General features: G+C 40.9%; 1 protein-coding gene across 3 annotated transcripts in view; it reads left to right on the top strand.

The window, feature by feature from the left end:
- The window catches only part of NPSR1 (neuropeptide S receptor 1), a 176,582-nt gene that overhangs the window by 107,737 nt on the left and 49,580 nt on the right, over nt 1-19,265 (top strand). For 2 of the 3 annotated variants that reach the window (XM_069462011.1, XM_069462012.1), the window contains exon 3: nt 13,006-13,109. The exons of the other annotated variant lie outside the window; for it this stretch is intronic. In XM_069462011.1, coding sequence (XP_069318112.1) covers nt 13,006-13,109 — 104 coding nt within the window. The remainder of the gene's footprint in view (nt 1-13,005; nt 13,110-19,265) is intronic. 3 annotated transcript variants of the gene reach the window in all.

Below are 19,265 nucleotides of genomic sequence, written 5' to 3'. Positions count from 1 at the left end.
TTTACTTTTGTGCTCTTGGTTAGTCTAGCCAGAGGTGTGTCTATTTTGTTTATCTTTTCAAAGAACCAACTTTTTGTTTTATTAATTTCCCTTATAGTTTCTTTGTTGTCCTTTTCATTTAGTTCTGATTTGATCTTAGTAATTTCTCGCCTTCTGCTGGGTTTGGGATCGTTCTGTTCTTCTTTCTCCAGTTCTTTGAGTCTATTCGTTAGGTTGTCTATTTGCATGTTTTCTGTCTTTTTGATATAGGCATTTATGGATATGAATTTTCCTCTCAGGACTGCTTTAGCTGCATCCCATAGATTTTGATAAGTTGTATCTCCATTGTCATTTAATTCAAAGAAATTTTTGATTTCCATCTTGATTTCTTCTTTTATAGAATAATTATTCAGGAGAAGGTTATTTAGCTTCCATGACTTTGAGTAAGAGTGAGGGTTTCTGTTTGTGATCATTGTTACTTTTGTTCCGCTGTGATCTGAGAAGATGCATGGTATAATTTCTATTTTTTTGAATTTTTGAAGACATGATTTATGTCCTAGGACATGGTCAATCTTAGAGAATGTCCCGTGAGCTGATGAGAAGAATGTATATTCTGTGGACTTTGGGTAGAATGTCCTATAGATGTCAGCCATGCCCATTTGTTCTAGCATTCTATTGAGGTCCATTATGTCTTTGTTTATTTTCTGTTTAGAGGATCTGTCCTGTACTGTCAGTGGGGTGTTAAAGTCTCCAGCTATTACAGTATTGTTATCTATCATTTGGTTCAGATCTAGTAGGGTTTGCTTTATGAATCTAGGTGCACCTAGGTTGGGTGCATATATATTGAGTATAGTCATGGCTTCTTGATGAATTGTGCCTTTAATCAGTATGTAGTAGCCATCTTTGTCTTTTATTATTTTTGTTGGTTTGAAAGCTAAGTTATTGGAAATTAAGATTGCCACACCAGCTTTCTTTTGGTTACCATTTGCTTGAAATATCGATTTCCATCCTTTTATTTTCAGTCTAAATGCATCTTTGCAGGTTAGGTGAGTTTCTTGAAGACAGCAGATACTTGGATTGTATTTTTTTATCCATTGGGCCAGTCTATGTCTCTTGAGCGGGGAGTTCAAGCCATTCACATTTATTGAGAAAACTGATAGGTGAGACAGTTTTTTGTTCAGCTTGTTGGGTAGAACTTCATTGTGATTTTTTCTCTCCTGGGCCATTGTGGTATCTGGAATTTCATCTTTAGCTCTTGAGTAGTTTTACATTCATGGATCTTTCTTGTGCTGATCCGTGTATAATTCTCTTTTGAGTACTTCTTGGAGGGCTGGTCTTGTCTTGGTGAATTCCCTCAACCTTTGTTTATCTGAGAATGTCTTGATTTCTCCTTCGTATAGAAAACTTAGCTTAGCTGGGTACAAGATTCTAGGCTGGGCATTATTCTGTTTCAGAAGCGTGAAAATGGGGCCCCAACCTCTTCTTGCTTGTAAGGTTTCAGCTGAGAAATCTGGCGTAATTCTGATGGGTTTTCCTTTGTAAGTTACTTGTTTCTTTCTCCTTACAGCTCGGAGAAGGGACTCTTTAGTGGATATTTTGGTCAGCCTGATGACTACGTGGCGTGGTGTTTTCCTATTTGCTATGAATCTCCCAGGGGTCCTTTGAGCTTCTTGAATCTGTATGTCTAGAGTATTGGCAAGGCCTGGAAAATTTTCCTCGATTATGTCTTCAAATAGCTTGTCCAACCCTTGCTTGTTATCTTCTTCACCCTCAGGAATGCCAATAACTCTCAAGTTAGGTTTCTTCACATAATCCCACATTTCTTGAAGACTCAGATCATTTCTCTTACTTTTTCGATCTATCTCTGTGACTGACTTATTTAGTTGGAAGGAGTTATCTTCAATTTCTGAGATTCTTTCCTCTGTTTGATCTACCCTGCTCTTGAGACTTTCCACAGTGTTTTGTAGCTCTCTGAGTGAATTCTTCACTTCTAGGAGTTCAGTTTGGTTTTTCTTCAATATTTCAATTTCTTTAGTGAATTTTTCCTCCAAATCCTGTATTTTTTTTGTGTTTTCCTTGTGTTGTTTATCCATTGATTCTTGTATATTATTCATCTTGTTTATAATCCATAATTGGAATTCTTCCTGTGACATGTTGGTGTTTTGAGTCTGGTTTGTGTCAAATGGTTGGGAGCTGGTATTTCTCTTTGGGGATGAGCTTTCCATTTGATTCTTTTTGCTCTCCGTGTTTTTTCGCTGGGCCCTTCCCATCTAGATTTGTCGTTGGATCTTTACTTATAGGTTTAGTCTGGTTAACAGGACTCTTTGTGCTCTATTCTTAGGCTGTGAAACAGTCTAGGTATGTTGCTTCTTTTGGCAAGAGGGGGAGACTGTTGTGTATTGTTCAGAGATTTTTCTGTTTCCGTTGGGGGACTGCTTCCGATGGGTCCAATCCTAGAGGATTGGAGTGATCCAGGACCGCTTTGGTGAGTTAGGACACTGTGTTGTGGTCTTTCAGAAGGCAGGCAGGGTCCACACTAATAGTAGACCGAAATTCTCTTTGTTTGTTTGTTTGTTTGTTTGTTTCCCTTTGGTTCTTCCTCTATAGGGGAGGTTTCTGACTCTATCTGCCGGCAAGATACTAGCTATGGGGAGAGGACGGTGACTTTGCTTGCTCAGCGCCCCAGTTGCTGTAGCTCCCACTGGCAAAAGTCTGTCTTGGCCCAATGTCCCCAGGTATCAGGTTCCACACTCTCGCTTCTGGAGAAGTATTCAGTGTTTACACTTGGGCAGGGATCCTATATAAGGTCCGTGGACCAGGGGAGAGGGCCGTCCAGGGAGCCTCTTGGTACCCTATTGCTCCGCAGTGACTTGGCTGTGGGCCCTAGAGTGGCAATTGCGTGTCCGCAGATCTCCGGCCCTGGGGGTGACTACTGAGGATCCGGTATGTACCAGAGCCAGGGACCTGGCCCGTTCCGAATCTCACCGTGGGTCCCCAGTTAGAAGGCGAAAAGAGAGGAGAAAGAGAAGAGAAAAAAAAAAAAAAAAGAAAAAAGAAAAGGAAAGAAAGAAAAGAAAGAGGAGAAAACGAAAGAGAAAAGAAAAAAAAGAAGAAAAAGAAAGAAAGAAAAAGAAAAAAAAAAAAAAAGAAAAACGCAAAAAGCCAAACCAAAAAACACCAAAAACGCCAAAAAAAATGAACAAAAACAAACTACATAGCACCTCACCACACCGCAAGGCAGAAAGATACACAAATCTGAAGTATATAATTCAGCGACTCAATGTTTTTTTGTTTGTTTGTTTGTTTTAAGCCTTAGCACAGCTCCGCCCCTTCACTTCCGCTTGGCTGGGTCCGCAGCGGCCATTAGATGTTTTTGTTTTAAGCCTTAGCACAGCTCTGCCCCTTCACTTCCGCTCGGCTGGGTCCGGAGCGGCCATTAGATGTTTTTGTTTTTACGCCTTAGCACAGCTCCGCCCCTTCACGCCCGCCCGGCTGGGTCCCGGGCGGTTTCGCAGTGGATTTCAAGATGATGTCTGCGCGCCCGCACAGCTCCGAGGGTGGTGGGGATCCAACCTCCGCGCTCAAAAAGGCGCGGCAGCCAGAGGCCCAGAGGGCAAAGGTGCCCGCCGAGGCTGTCCGCCGCCGGAAAAAAAAAGAAAAAGAAAAGAAAAGGAAAGAAAAAAAAGAAAAAACCCCAAAAAAACAAAAACAAACACAAACACAAACAAACAAAACCCAGAAGAAATTTACCAAGAATAAAATATACAGTTCGGCGAGCCTATTCTTCTTGTTTGTGTTGTTTTTTTGTTTTTTTTTTTTTGCCTTAGCGCAGCTCTGCCCCTTCACCCCGAGCGCGGCCCCGGCATATCCCGTACTCCTGGCGTTGGTTCAGAGACCAGCGGAGGGCGCTGGGCAGAGAGAGCCGCTCGGCACTTTTTGGCTCCCGAGCGGTTTTGCCTTCGCTTTCAAGATGGCGCCTGCCGAGCTCCGGGGCCGGAGGGGGCCGGCTCCTCGGCAGGCGGAGACCGCCACTGCCCAGGGGCTGGCGAGCAAGGACGCGCACCGGGGGGTCACCGGCTGGAGAACCGCCGAAAAAGGCAGCACGGGCAGAAAGAGCCGCTGGGCACTTTTTGGCTCCCGAGCGGTTTTGCCTTCTCTTTCAAGATGGCGCCTGCCGAGCTCCGGGGCTGGAGGAGACCGGCTCCCCGGCAGGCAGAGACCGCCACTGCCCAGGGGCTGGCCAGCAAGGACGCGCACCGGGGGTGACCGGCTGGAGAACCGCCGAAAAAGTCAGCACGGGCAGAAAGAGCCGCTGGGCACTTTTTGGCTCCCGAGCCGTTTCGCTCTCGCTTTCAAGATGGCACCTGCCAAACTCCGGGGCTGGAGGGGACCGGGTCCCCGGCAGGCAGAGACCGCCACTGCCCAGGGGCTGGCCAGCAAGGACACGCACCGGGGGTGACCGGCTGGAGAACTGCCGAAAAAGGCAGCACGGGGTACAACGCTATTTGCTGTCCGGGAGTCTTTTGTGTTTTTCTGCCCTGGGGCAGATCCGTCCCTCCTAGCCAAGCGCTGTCTCAGCTGAGATCCCCCAGGTTCTAAGGTAATTTCTCAAAAAAAGCCTCCTGTCTCCAATGCGCCACGTATCCCTCAGTGATTCTGTGCTGGCCTGGGTCAGGGCTCTGTTCAATTGGGAGCGGAGGGCAAGCCGCTTTCCTGAGAGGCTACACCTGCCCCGGCTGGGGGCGGGTGTATCCGACCCGCGCTCTGCTGGCTAGTGTCTGTCCCGCGTTCCCAATTTTCGTTCACCTCAGACCTCACTCGCTCTGTTTGTCCCACGCTGATTCTCCGTGGATTCACACCGCTGTTCCTGTGTGGGAGCGGTCTTCTAGCGTTGTGGCAGGTCCGGATCGATGCCTTCCTTCCCAGGAGCGCAGATTCAGGCCGTCACCACCACTCCGCCATCTTTGATCTTCCAGAAAGCTAATTTTTAAAGGTTATAAATTACCCAATTCCATTTATATAAAATTCTAGAAATGACAAAACTCTAATGATAAAGAACAGATTAGTGGTTGCCAGGAAATAGGGATAAGTGGAGGGTGTGACTATAAAGGGATAACACAAGGGAATTTCTCTATAGTATTAGAACAGTTCTATATCCTGACTGTGGTGTTAGTGACATGATCATACATGTATGTGAGATTAAATTTTGTAGATATATAAAAATACTTGTTATAACTGGTAATATCCAAATAAATTCTGCAGTTTAGTTAATAGTATTATACCAATGTCAATTGCCTGGTTTTTATCATTATACTGATATCAATCATGAGAGGTGTGCATGAGAACCTTCTGCATTATTTTTGCAACTTCAATGTGAGTATAAAATGATTTCAAAATAAAAACTTTTAAAAATCCTCTCTGCTAAATAACCACGATTAATAGGTTAGTTTCTAGGGGGAAAAGTGGACAATACAGATGTATAGTTGAGTGATTTCAATAGAAGATAAAGACTATAAGCAAAATTCAAGTGGAAATGTGAGGGGGAAAAAGCACAGTAATAATTCACAGAATTCATTCAAGAAATAGTCAGTAGACTTTATACAGCCAAATGAAGAATTAGGTAATTTGAACATAGACCAAGAAAAAGTATCCAAAGTGAAAATCAATGAGAAAAACACAGGGTCGGGGGGGGACAATTCAAAAACTGTGACACTATATCAAATGGTCTAACATGTGTAATTGAAGTCACAGAAGAAGAGAGTGGACCAAAGAAATATTTGAATAATAGCCAGAATTCTCCAAAAAGTAATGAAAAACATCAAATCCAAATCCCCAAATTCTTAAGTAACCTGAAGCAAAATAAATTTTTAAAGAAGACTAGATACAACTTATTCTGCTGCTTAAACAGCTGCAAAAAGATGAAGAGAAAACCTTGAAGGCAGCCAGGAAAAAAAGACAAGGACACATTAAATACAAAGTTGTTAAAAGAATACAAAATTACAGCTAGGTAGGAGGAATAAATTCTAGTGCTCTACACCACTGTAGAATATAGTTTCAAATAGCTATAAGGAGGATAATGAATGTTTCTAACACAAAGAAATGATAAATGTTTGGGATGATGGATATGCCGATTACCCTGATCTGATCACTATACATTATATGTATTGAAACATTACTGTGTACGCCATCAATATGTACAATCAGTATTTGTCAATTAAAAAATACAAATAAATAAATAAATAAATGCAAAGAAGCAAAGATAAGAATTATAGCAGACTTCTTGTCAGAAACAACTCAATCCAGAAGATCAAGCATCTTTAAAACCCATTGGGGTATAACTGTCACCCAGAATTCCACATCTAGCAAAAATATCTGTTAAAAATGAAGGTAAAAAAAGACTATTCAAGATTTTTTTTTTTTAAATGAGGAGAATTCATTACCAGTAGAGCTGTACTTCAAAAAATATTAAAGAAGGTTCTTCCGACAGAAAGAATATGACACCAGACTAGAAATTTGATTTATATAAAGGTATGGAGAGCTCTCAAAAAAAGTAAAAATAAAGATTAATATTAAAAAATACATTTTTCTTAGTTTTAAATAACTCTAAAAGGTAATTGACTGTTTAAAGCAAAATTGTAGCAGTGGGGTTTATAGCACATGTAAAATTTAAATGTCTGATAATAGCACAAAGTTTATGAGGGATTTGAATGTGTAAGTCCTCACACTATATAAGAATTTGTATAATAGTATATAAAACATCTGGTACTCAGCCTTTAGTTGCTGCAGGGAGGATCAATTCAGTGGGTGCAATACTGGAATCACCATTTAAACTAGTTAGGAAACTGCAGAAGCTCAAGAAAGAGATCATCAAATAGCAGCAGGGATATAGAGAAGATACAGACCTGACCTATGCTTTATAGGGTAAAGTCGGGATGATTTGATAACTGAATATTGAGATGTTTTGAAAGTGAGATAGAGAGAGGATTCTACAATGCATTATGAGTTCTTGGCTTGAGTGTCCCTGGTAGGTAGTGGTGCCATCAAATGAGTCTTAAAATAGAGGAGTAGAAGCTCATTAAGATGAAAAGTTATGAAGTTTGGACTTTAATTGGCATTTCAGACAATTTACAGGAAATGCCATTATTGATATGTTTGGATTGAAATCTATCATCTTGTTAGTTGTTTCTATTTGCTCCATCTATTTTTGTTATTTTTTTCCTTCTATTTTTGCCTGGATTAATTGAATTTTTTATGATTTCATTTTGTCTCCACTATTGGCTTATCGATTATGTCTTTTTTTCCATTTTTTTAATGTCAACTTAGTGTTTACAATATATACCCTGTCTATATCCCTACCGTTATCTTACATCCACTAGGTAATGATCATTCCTTTTTGAACTTCTGCACAGTTCCCTAACTAGTCTAAATAGTAATTCCAGTATTGGACCTACAGTTTTCCAACTAGTCTAAATGGCAGTTCCTGTACTGGACCTAACAAATTGATCCTCCCCACAGAAACTAAAGAAATCTCTTTAAAATACGTGTTTGAGTGCTCAACTTCTCTCACAGTATAAAGGAAAAAGTGCAACATCTTTTAATTGGCATAAGGCCCTAAAAGATCTGGATTCTTCTTGTCTCTCCAGCTCCAATACTTGCCACTTCCTAGCTCCTATTTAGGCTTCAGCCACAACAAACAGATGTCATTTCATATACACAAGCCACTCAGTTTCTCATCTCCATCAGTTTGTTCACACCGTCATCTATGCCAAGAACCAATGTCCTTCATTCCCTGCTCACCTGACCAGTCCTTCCAGAACAGCTCAGCTGTTGCCTCCTTCACTTCTTCCCGCTCCACCTATATCTGTGCTCCAACTGGGAACCCCCATTCAGTGTTTGCAAGAAATCCTCAAAGGAACAATAAAGCCCGCTGTGAGTCTGCTTTGGCATTTCTGAGTATTACAGTTTCCTAGGATCTTTCACAGAACAAATTTTAAAAAGCAGGAGTAACACATGGAAGTGATTAAGCCTTTAAAGTGCATCCTTTGTTCCCAAGGTCCTGTTAATTACCATTTAGGAGCAGCTTATTTGCAATGTACTCAATTACTTAGGTAACTAAATAGCTTTTTACTGATCAGATTGGGCATCGTTTGCTTAATAGCAACTAACAAATGCTGTGGCACAGTTCCACAGATAATCCACTCCCAGGAACAGGCTTATTTAAGATTGAGCTCCAAGGGAAAACATAGATTTTACCAAAATAGATTATTATTGTTTATATAGCCACTTAGATCTAGCAAGAGAAAAATAAGATATTTTTTTTTTAATTAAGCAATCAGTAAGTCAAAAGAGAATATCCAAGTAACTCCAACATCCATTCTATTCATTCGTCCAGTCCATTTCTGCCAGGAAAAGCAACATTACATTTCTATTGGATCAGTCACAACCCACAGCTCTCAAGGACTGTTCGAGTCTGATCTTCTCAGTAAGAATTTCTCTTAAAAACCCAGAACAGTCTCGCGATTTTTTTCTCTCCAAGTTTTGGCACTTCTGTTGTTGGTCCCATGCACTTGCCAGTGCTGCTCCTTGTTGTTACCTGTAGAGAAACAAAGTGGCAGAGACAAACAGGCCTAAGACTGGGAGAGCCATATACCCAAGGAGAGCTTCTGGAGAAGGAGACATGTTAGCTAGATATTGAACGATAAATAAGAATCCAATAGGCTAGAGAATGGAGGGAGGCTATTCCAAGCAGAGGGAATCCATACCTGGAAGTAAAGATGTTTGTACAATACGGGATTCAATGCTGAAATGCCAAATGGGGACTTTTCAAGAGGTAATTGTTTTACCATCATTTTGTGCTGCTGTGACAAAATACCACAGACTGTGTAATTTACAAACAGCAGTTTATTGGAACACAGGCCTGGAGGCTGAAGTCTAGGTCGAGATGCCAGCAGGTTTGGTGTCTGGTGAGGTCATTCTCTTCTTCCAAGATGGTGTCTTGCGTCCTCCTGGATCCTCACATGGCAGAGGTGGAAGGGCGAGAGTGAAAGAGAGCGAACGCACTCCCTTTCTGTCACGGCATTAGTCTACTCATGGGGGCTCCACCCAGACACCTCCCATTGGGCCTCACTGTTGCATTGGGAATTAAGTTTCCAACACATGAATTCTGGGGGCCACATTCAAACCATAACAACAGGGAAGGCTGGATTGTGGAAAGCTTTTATGCTAAGCTGGGGGTCTCAGACTTTATCCTGTAAACAATGAAGATCCAGAAAAGGGAGATTTACCTCCCCATTTCTCTAAAGGAGTGAAAGCGACTTCTTTGGGTGGAGTGGCCCTATAAGTAGAAGGGGCCAATTAGAAATAAGGACAGCCAGATAGAGGCTGGGGGTGAGAGGAAGACAGACACTCAGGTCTGCACGTTAGTCTGGGGAATAAAACAGACACAACAAGAATCTAAGAAGAAAAACAAAAACAAACAAAAGACAGGCAGTGTGGTGATGAAAACCATAGACACTAATATCCCATAGTCTGGGTTAAAAGCCTGGCTTTGCCTCCAAATGTTCTAACCTTTCTCAGTTTGCTCATCTGTAAAATGGGAATTTTATCTCATAGTTTGTTGTGAGATTAAACAAGTAAATGGTTCTAAATACTTAAAACCTTGCCAAGGATATACTAACTGCTTAATAACATCCCCAAGGATGTTGCTCAATGTTGTATAAAAGCCTGGATTAAGAGTCGTAATTCTCCTCTAAACCATGCAGTCTAACTACAGTTATGTAAGATGTCACTATCGGGGATGCTGGGTGATCCGTACATGAAAACCTTCTGTACTATTTTTTGCACCCTCTTTGAGTTTTTAATTATTTCTAAATAAATATTTTGTTTTTATTTCTTTTTTTAAGAAAAGGCTTTTTCAAACTACAATGACAATTTATTCAACAAGTGTACGCTGAGCACTTACACATGCCATACCATGCTCAAGATACTGAGCTCCCTTCTGTTCTGACATTAATAAACCTCATTTTGCAATATTCAAAAAGTAATTAATCAAATGACAATGTGATTTTCAGTTTTTGCTACTCCTCTTTAGCAGAAACATAGCAATAAAAATAAACTATTGGATATGGAATTACAAATATTCTAGCTTCATCCCCAAAGTTGAAGTTTCTTTTGTTGTTCAGCTGTTCTGAAAGCCTGAACCCAGCCAAATACATACTCTATTTCTGATAGGAATCTTCCTGATACTCTGTCTGATTAGAATTGCACACAAACCACAAACCCTCTCTCATAAAGCTTAGCAGTGTTTCTCAACAGAGGTATGACTGGAATTCTGAGCTGAATAATTTAAAAGAGGGTCCAGTCCACGGGTAGTACAGGGCAGAACTGACACTTGCCTTGTCTTTGTGCAGCCCCAAGCCAGGGTGCATGTCTGCATGGTAATAATGAAGACCTGATTTCAGCCCTCCCACCATGGCAAGGGCAGAGCACCCTAGAGCATAAATAATCTGAACAACCCTACGTTGAGAGCCTGCTGAGAATGTTAAACATCCTTGGTCCCAACCACTATTTGACTTCCGTCAATCATAACTTGACAATTACAAGTAAGTTACCTGTGTTCTCCCTCCCTTCCTTCCTCATTGTATAAACACAGCTCTGCCTCGATCTGTTGGTCACAGCCAATCACTCTTGTCAACATGGTGACTCCTCTTCTTGCCTGCTAGTCCCTGGACACACAAGGAGTCCAAAGTGCCCTGGTGGCAGCCATAGCTTTTAGTTCAGTGGGACCTTTGCTGTTTCCCCTGGCAGGAGTGCACTTCCTTCAGGGACTGAGACCTCCAACCTGCAGAGCACAAGGGTGCACATGAGGAAGCACAGAGCCCTCCAGTGGGTCATTGGGAGTGATGTAAACTGAGGCCCTTCCTTCCTCTACCCCTTGGTTCTCAAACCTATGTATACTTCCTGTTAGGGACCCAACACCACAAGGAGGGCTCTGATTTAATGCATATGCTGCATTTTGAAGGATGGTACCCTATCCTTTCAGATTGTTCCCTTTAAACTGGTACTTCACCTGTTCCTTCAGTAGTTCATTCTACGGCTCTAGGAGGACAGCTACTTTTGGGTGGTATAGTATGTAATAGAAATAGTAGGTTCTAGAATCATGAACCCAATCTTAACCCTCCTCACTATGAAGTGGGTCGCCGAGTAGATACTGTGCTGTGTGAATTTCCATTCCTGTGAGGCAATCTGAAAACTCTCAGAGAGCAGTTAGTGGTGTTGAGTATGGCTCGGAGGTCAGGAAAGGCAAGTTTATCCCCTGAATGGGTACATCATTGGAAGGATGGATGGCTAGGCCTTGCAGGACAGAAGCAGCCCAATGTGGTCAATTTGACACAAAGTAACCAGTTTGTCTCCTCAAGAAATAGTAACTGCTGGGGGCTCAGTGTTGGTCTTAGTCATTGGCAAGTTGGATGTTCAAAGTCAGCAGTAGGTAGATTTGCCTTGAGGAGTGGCAGTCCACTCTATAGGCTAATGAGTTGTCTTGTTCTTGGCCACTGTGGCCACTCTATTCATGTGCCCATCATGCCAGTACTAGGGTGACCAATGACAAAGCCTGGATGATATCAGCTGGACGAGTCATTTTGTCCATTTGCTTGTTCATTGCTTCTTATGTACTAGATGCTTTTTGATAAGTGTTTACTGTGTGAAACAACAATCTTCACGCATTGCACCCACTCCCATAGTTCCATCCACGTGGCCTCTGTCTCAGACCCTTGTGTCTAATCTTCAAGTCCTTTTCTTTCAGGCCCCTGTCCATGCAGGTAGACTATTGGCTACTGTGCAGGAATCTATGTATATTCTCACCTTAGGCCATTTTTCCTTCCACACAAAGTGGATAACCAGATGCATTGCTTGCAGCTCCACCCATTGGGAAGACCTTCTTTCTCCACTGTCTTTCAAGGCTACCCCTGAATGCAGCTATAGTGCAGTGGTCATCCGTTTTTGCTTTGTGGGTACATAGTGAATTAGTCCATTTGTTAACCAAGATTGGGCTTTTACTTCCTCTTCAGCTAGTCATAGAGAACCCATAAATGTGAGCTGGGGCAGGGGCACTTGTGCAAGGCTGGTGGGTGACATGGGAGCATCTGGGCTACCTGCTCATGCAGCTTCCTCATGCCAGTATAGTCCTGTGTGGGCTTGATCCCAGATGTGCCACTTCCATCTCCCAGCAGATGGCTGTGGGGCAAGTCTGACTTTATTCTCTGTGTGTCTGAAAGACTCTAGCTCATCATTTTTAGTTCCACATAATTTGGTGCCCCATTATGAACTATTCATTCTTTTTTTTCTTTTTTTCTTTTTATTTTTTATTTCAGCATATTATGGGGGTACAAATGTTTAGGTTACATATATTGCCCCTGCCCCACCCAAGTCAGTGCTTCAAGTGTGCCCATCCCCCAGACAGTGCGCACTGCAGCCATTAGGTGTGTATATACCCAACCCCTCCTACCCCCTCCCACCTGGCTGACACCCGATGAAAGTTATTACTATATGTGCACTTAAGTGTTAATCAGTTAATACCAATTTGATGGTGAGTACATGGGATGTAGGGAAATAATAAGAGGTCCAAGTCATAAAATAATGGGTGCAGAAAGGGGAATTCTGAGGGGTTTTCCAAAGGTAAAGGTTTTGCCTTTCTCAATTTTGCCCTCTTTTGACTCACACAGTGCTGATCTCACACGTGCTTGCTTTAGTACAGATATAGATCCCCTTCAACCTCTTCTGTGACTTAAAAGGTCAACTCTAAGATTAGTGTGATTCTTCCTTAGTCATTACTGAAATTCTTCCTGGGTGGTTACATCGAAGTGATAACGAGCTCCAATAATAAAAGTCAAAGAACTCCTGTGTTGCCTTGCTTTTCCTCAGTGGCCATCTGATAAAGAAGAAAAAAATCTCAGGAATTCATTTCTATGGTAGCGTAGCTACAAATTTGAAAAAGACTGAATTTAAGCACTTCTGTGTTTTCGTTAGACTCTTTCACGGGCCTGGTCAACATCCTGACGGATATTATTTGGCGATTCACTGGAGACTTCATGGCACCTGACCTGGTTTGCCGGGTGGTCCGCTATTTGCAGGTACGTAGCACCTTCCGCATGTGATGAACAAACTGACGCCAAAGTTATCTTTTGGAGTTATTCATTTAAAATGTTACATATACCACATACTTGTATTATTAATACCTAATATATGTATACTATAGATTAAGACAGTTCAACTAAGTATTGAAAGAATGGACCATTTCATAAGTGGTGTTAGAGTTGATGTACTCTGTTTCTGAGTTGATGTACTCTGTTAAAATTATTTTTCATTAATATATTTTTATTCTGATGCCAGTGCTTCAGATCTAAATTATTGTAGCTTTACAGATGTATAATGCATTTTTAGAAAGCTTTACCCTGCTAGATTCTATTTGTTAGTAGGATTTTTTAGGATCTTTGTATCTATATTCATAAGTAAGACTATGATTTTTCACTTACTTTATCATTTTCTCATCTTGGTGATGGAATTATTCTATCTTTAGAAAATGAATAGGGAATAGTTACAATTATAATCTCCTTTTGTGCTCTGAATATAATCTTAAAAGTTTGGAAAGTGTGAAAGATCTCTTATCACTATATGGGGCTAATATTTTCTTAGGAATAATTTTTTAAACCATATTTTAGTTTCTTCTTGAGAATTTTTCAATTGTCTACTTTGTTAGTAATCTATTACTAAGATACAAATTATGATAAGATTTAGTGGCTTAAAACAATTAAACATTTATTATCTCACAGATTCTATTAATCAAGAATTCAGGAACAACTTGTCTGGGCAGATCTGGATAAAAGTTTATCATAAGGTTCACTTAGATGTTTCATGGCACTACAGCCATCAGAAAGCCTGACAGAGCTGAGACAATTCACTTCCAAGGTAGATCACTCACATAGCTGGCAAGTTAGAGCTGGGTTTGGCAAAATACTCACTTCTTCTCCACATGAGCTTCTCCATAGGGATTCTTTAGTGTCCTCACAACTCAGTAGCTTGCTTTTCCAAGAAGAATCTGTCCAAGTGACCAAGGAGGATGTGGCAATGTATTTATGAACTAGTCTCAGAAGTTATACACCATCACCTCACATTATTCTTTTGGTCACACAAGTCAACCCTGATTCAGTATGGGGAGAAGGGAACCAAGAAACACCGGGAGGCTAGGATTACTAGGGACAGGTTGGAAGGTGGCAACCACACGTACCTTTACATTTTTTGAAATCATGTTATAAGCTATGTTTTTTTCTGTTAATTTAAAAATATCTACTTGATTTAGAAATGTTCATGTCAGTACCATTTCTTCTAACTATATTTACAAGGAATATTAAGATAATACCATACATAAAATATATCTTCATGATGAAGTTAAAATGTCAGAGAAAGAAACTTTGATAATTCTCTTTTCTATAAAAGCAGCAAGAGAACTGCCAAAAATAGTCAGAATCAAATTTTTTTTCAGGACCCTAGAAATTAACCAAAGGCTTACAGGGAGTATTTATTCAAGAAAATGGCTAAAGCTCAGTAAGAAAAATGAGATGTATGGTATTTTAGCTTGCATTATTCTCATCCCCCAGCATCTAGCTCTGTGGTAGCCTTGAAAATTAACAGCTCTCATTCATGGTTAAAACAAATAGTCTGACAGCTATGGGAGAAAGCAAAACAGGGTTAGAGCTCTTTCTAAGCCTCATTCCCAAGAAATTCCCATTATTTGACATGTCTGACAGTTCTCCAAAAGACTCCACTTGCAAGGCTGTCTGTATTTCACTTAATTTAGAACTCACTGACTGTGAAAAACCCTTTTTCTCTGGATATTCGTCAAAAACTGTTATAAGCAATTGATTAACTTCACAGATGCCTGAGGTATTAGATAATACTGGGGGAAAACAATAGACTAACCAAAGCTTAAAAACATAAGCTGGGTAAAGAGATATTCATAGGGCCTTTGAAAATTTTTGACATATTCCTGAGAACACAGAAGACCAAGTAGATTCCCAGAACAGTGCTCATATTCAAGAAGAAATAGAGAAAGCCCTGAGATGTTATCTTTGACCTCAAGGCTTTGTGCAAGCAGGAAGTGAAGGCAAAGGCAGAACAGTCATCTTCCTGGCTGAGTGTCAAAATCATTCCCCAACATTCACACAGAGCCACTCTTCAATGACTGGGAGACATATTAGTTCCAGGAATTTAAGAAAATATCTGTTTAGGAGACATTACCAATGGCAGAGTAGCAGACTGTCAACACAAAATAAGTGACTGAGGCAAAAATCTCAATCAATGAGGTATATTAGCCCAAAGTTGAGGACGCAGCTGGGAAAAATACAAACCACAGATAAATCTGTGGCTGTTTTTCTGAAGAGGAATTTGGGAGTTTCAGCATTTAAAGGCTCAAGTTCTCTAATCATCAGGTAAATGCAAATCAAAACCACAAGGAGACATCATTTACCTCCAGTGAGAATGACCTTTATCAAAAAGTCCCAAAACAATAAATGTTGGCATGGATGCAGAGCGATAGGAACACTCATACACTGCTGGTAGGACTGCAAACTAGTGCAACCTCTGTGGAAAACAATATGGAGATACCTTAAACAGATACAAGTAGACCTACCATTTGATCCAGCAATCCCATTATTGGGCATCTACCCAAAGAACAAAAGATATTCTATAAAAAAGACATCTGCCCTCAAATGTTTATAGCAGCACAATTCACTATTGCAAAGATGTAGAAACAACCCAAGTGCCCATCAATACATGAGTGGATTAATAAGAAACAATGGTGATATAGCACCTCTTATATTTTCCTGGATAGAGCTGGAGCCCATTCTACTAAGTGAAGTATCCCAAGAATGGAAAAATAAGGACGCCATGTACTCACCATCAGATTGGTTTCACTGATCATCACCTAAGAGCACATTTAGGAATAACATTAATTGGGTGTTGGGCAGATGTGTGTGGGGGGGAGGGGATGGGTGTATACATACATAATGAGTGTGATGCTCACCGTCTAGGGGATGAACACACTTGAAGCTCTGATTTGGGGGGACGGGGGGCAAGGGCAATATACATAACCTAAACTTTTATACCCCCATGATATGCTGAAATAAAAAAAATAAAATTAAATAAAAAAAAAAAGTAAAAAAAAAAAAAAAAAAGACGTACAGAAAGAAAAGAAAATCCAGGGTGGGCTAGTGAGACAAAATAGTTACATTCTTGTAAGATCCAGGAAAATCTACATTTTATGCATGATAAGGTGAATGTTAGAGGAGAAAAAGGGAGTGAAGGAAGCACCAGTTATGTAGATGTCTCTGGGTAGGTAGAATGTCTGACCCTGCCTTGTCGCTGTCCTGCTCCTGTGAAGATAAACTTATAATTTATTATTAGAGTGGAATTGGAACAGACTATAGTTGTAGGAGCTAAACATAACCTGCAGACCTAAAGTTACAATTTGCATGTCCTGCTTATGGGAGGCCAGCAAGGAATTTTCTTAAAGAATGATCTGTGGGTTGGAGGAAAAAAAATGGAGGACTAGAAGCAGCCTGCCAGCACACTGCTCCCAAGGAAAGAAGTGAAAGGTACAGGCAGCTGCCTACATATGGATCACTCTTCTCTGAAGCAGCATTGTGAAATCACAAAGAAGCAGCATGGAACACTCAGGCTCCAACCTGAGAGGATTTGGGTGACCACTTTGGCAGGTCCTGGGTGAGGAGTGGAGAACTCAGTGGTGCCCGGGCCACCAAAATTTTGACATCTGCCCACCTGACTTGTCATCCACAAGGCCCCTGAGCCTGCAAATCAGCATACAATTTGCTCAGCCCCAACTCCCCTCCAAAGGCCCCAACTGCCTCCTGCTTGGCCCTGCCCCTGCCCTCCAGGTTGAATCACCCCCACTGTCCTCACAGACCTGCTTCTGGCTCCTCAGCTCTGCTTAAAAGCTCTGCTTCTGGCTCCTCCCAGTCCTGGCTTTGAGGCTTTCACGCCAGAGCCCAAGCCTCTACCTCTGTGCCACCAGAACCCCCTCCAGGCCTGAAACATAATCCACAAGTTTCCACACTGCATCTGAACCTCAGGACCCCATCCCAAAGCCTCCACCACCACAGCAGGGCCAGAAGAACTGCTCCAAAGTCCAATACCCCACGAGGCCTCAAGCTTCCAGTACACTGCAACATGGTTTGAGCCAATGCACACAGCTTGAGAACCAATGAAAAGCACATATAGCTGCTGCTGTTACCTCTGTGGAGAAATCCTGGGTAGAGCTATCCCCACAACACCAGTCTCAGTGAACAGGATCTCACCCAGCTCCCAAATCAAACATCCTACAACTATCTGGTGAACGACCCAACACCCAACCCAAGCAGCATTCAGCACAGGCTCAAGCAGAGGCAATCCCAGGTAAACGGAACAAATCAGAAAAGCTGCACTACAGGCTTCTAGAGCACATGCATCTCCTCTGCCACATGAATGGCATTCCAGAGTAGCGGGGGTGGGGGGGAGCGGAGGGAATGAGCACCATCTAGTAATGTCCCCTTACTCTAATCAAGTAGGAGAGTTTCCAGCAGGGAACAGGAACCCTGCAAAGCCCTGAGTTGAGCAAAGAGGACTCAGATGAAAAGAAACCAGAAAAACAACCCTGGCAATATGAAAAATCAAAAGATCAACACTCCCAAGGAATCACAATGGAGCTACAACAGTGAACTCCAACTACAAGGAAACTGTCAAAATGACAGAAATGGAGTTCAGAATATGGATGGAAAATAAGATGAATGGAATTGAAAAGAAAGTTGAAAACCAAAAAAAAGAAGCCCAAAAAATATTTAAGGAAATTAATGAAAAAGTCACTGAAAGCTAGACAAAATTAGGAAAGATATAATAGAACTTAAAGAAATGAAAGAGTCACACAGGGATTTTCAAAACACAGCAGAAAGTCTAAGCAACAGATTAAACCAAGAAGAAGAAAACATCTCAGACCTTGAAAACAAGGCTCTCGAGCTAGCCCAATCATTTAAAGAGGCAGAGAAGAGAACAAAGGCAGAGCAATCACTCAGAGAGATATGGGACTATGCAAAGCAAACAAACATATGAATTACAGGTACACCTGAGGGAGAAGAAGAAAGTGCTAAAAGCATGTAAAATCTATTTAAAGGAATTATTCTAAACTTCATATGGAAACACAAAAGGTCCTGAATAGCCTAAACAATCCTAAACAAAAACTAACAAACAAAAAAAATACCAAAGCTGGAGGCATCACACTACCTTGACTTCAAAATATATTACAACACTATAGTAACCAAAACAGCATGATACTGGCATAAAAACAGGCACATAGATCAATGGAACAGAACAGAAAGCCCAGAAATATATCTACACATTTATTGCCAACTGAATTTGGGCAAAGATGCCAAGAACACAATTGGAAAAAAACAGTCTTTTCAATAAATTGTGTTGGAAAAATTAGATATCCATATATGAAAGAATGAAATTTAAGACTTTATCCTCACCATATGCAAAAATCAATGCAAAATGGATAAAAGATTTAAATATAAGATCGGAAACTATGAAACTACTTGAGGAAAACATAGGGGGAAATTTTCATGACCTTTGCCTCAGTAAGGATTTTTTGGATATGACCTTAAAAGCACAGGCAACAAAAGGAAAAATAGACCAATTAGATTACACACAATAAAAAAGGTGCTGTGCAAAAAAAGAAACAATCAACAGAATGAAGATACAACTTACTGTTGGGAGAGTATATTTGCAAACTAAACATCTGATAAGTGGTTAATATCCAGAGTATGTAAGGAACTCAAACAACACAACAGCAAAGAAACAAATAACTCAATCAAAAAATGGGCAAAAGATCTGAATAGATATTTCTCAAAAGAAGACATACAAATGAACAAAAGGTATATGAAATGCTCAACATTAGTCGTCATCAGGGAAATGCAAATTAAAACCACAATGAGATATCTCCTCAGTCCAGTTAGAATGGCTACTATAGAAAAAACAAAAGATAACAAGTGTTGATGAACATATGGAGAAAAGGGAACCCTTACACACTTTTGTGGGAATGCAAATTAGAACAGCCACTATAGAAAACTGTATGAATGTTCCTCAAAAAATTAAAATAGAACTATTATATGATCCAGCAATCCCCCTACTGAGTATGTATTAAAAGGAAAGGAAATCAGCATATTGAAGAGACATCTGCACAC

The sequence above is a fragment of the Eulemur rufifrons genome, chromosome 29, assembly GCF_041146395.1.
Source record: "Eulemur rufifrons isolate Redbay chromosome 29, OSU_ERuf_1, whole genome shotgun sequence".
In the NCBI taxonomy this organism is placed as follows: domain Eukaryota; kingdom Metazoa; phylum Chordata; class Mammalia; order Primates; family Lemuridae; genus Eulemur; species Eulemur rufifrons.
This window is presented reverse-complemented; position numbering and strand designations above follow the sequence as displayed.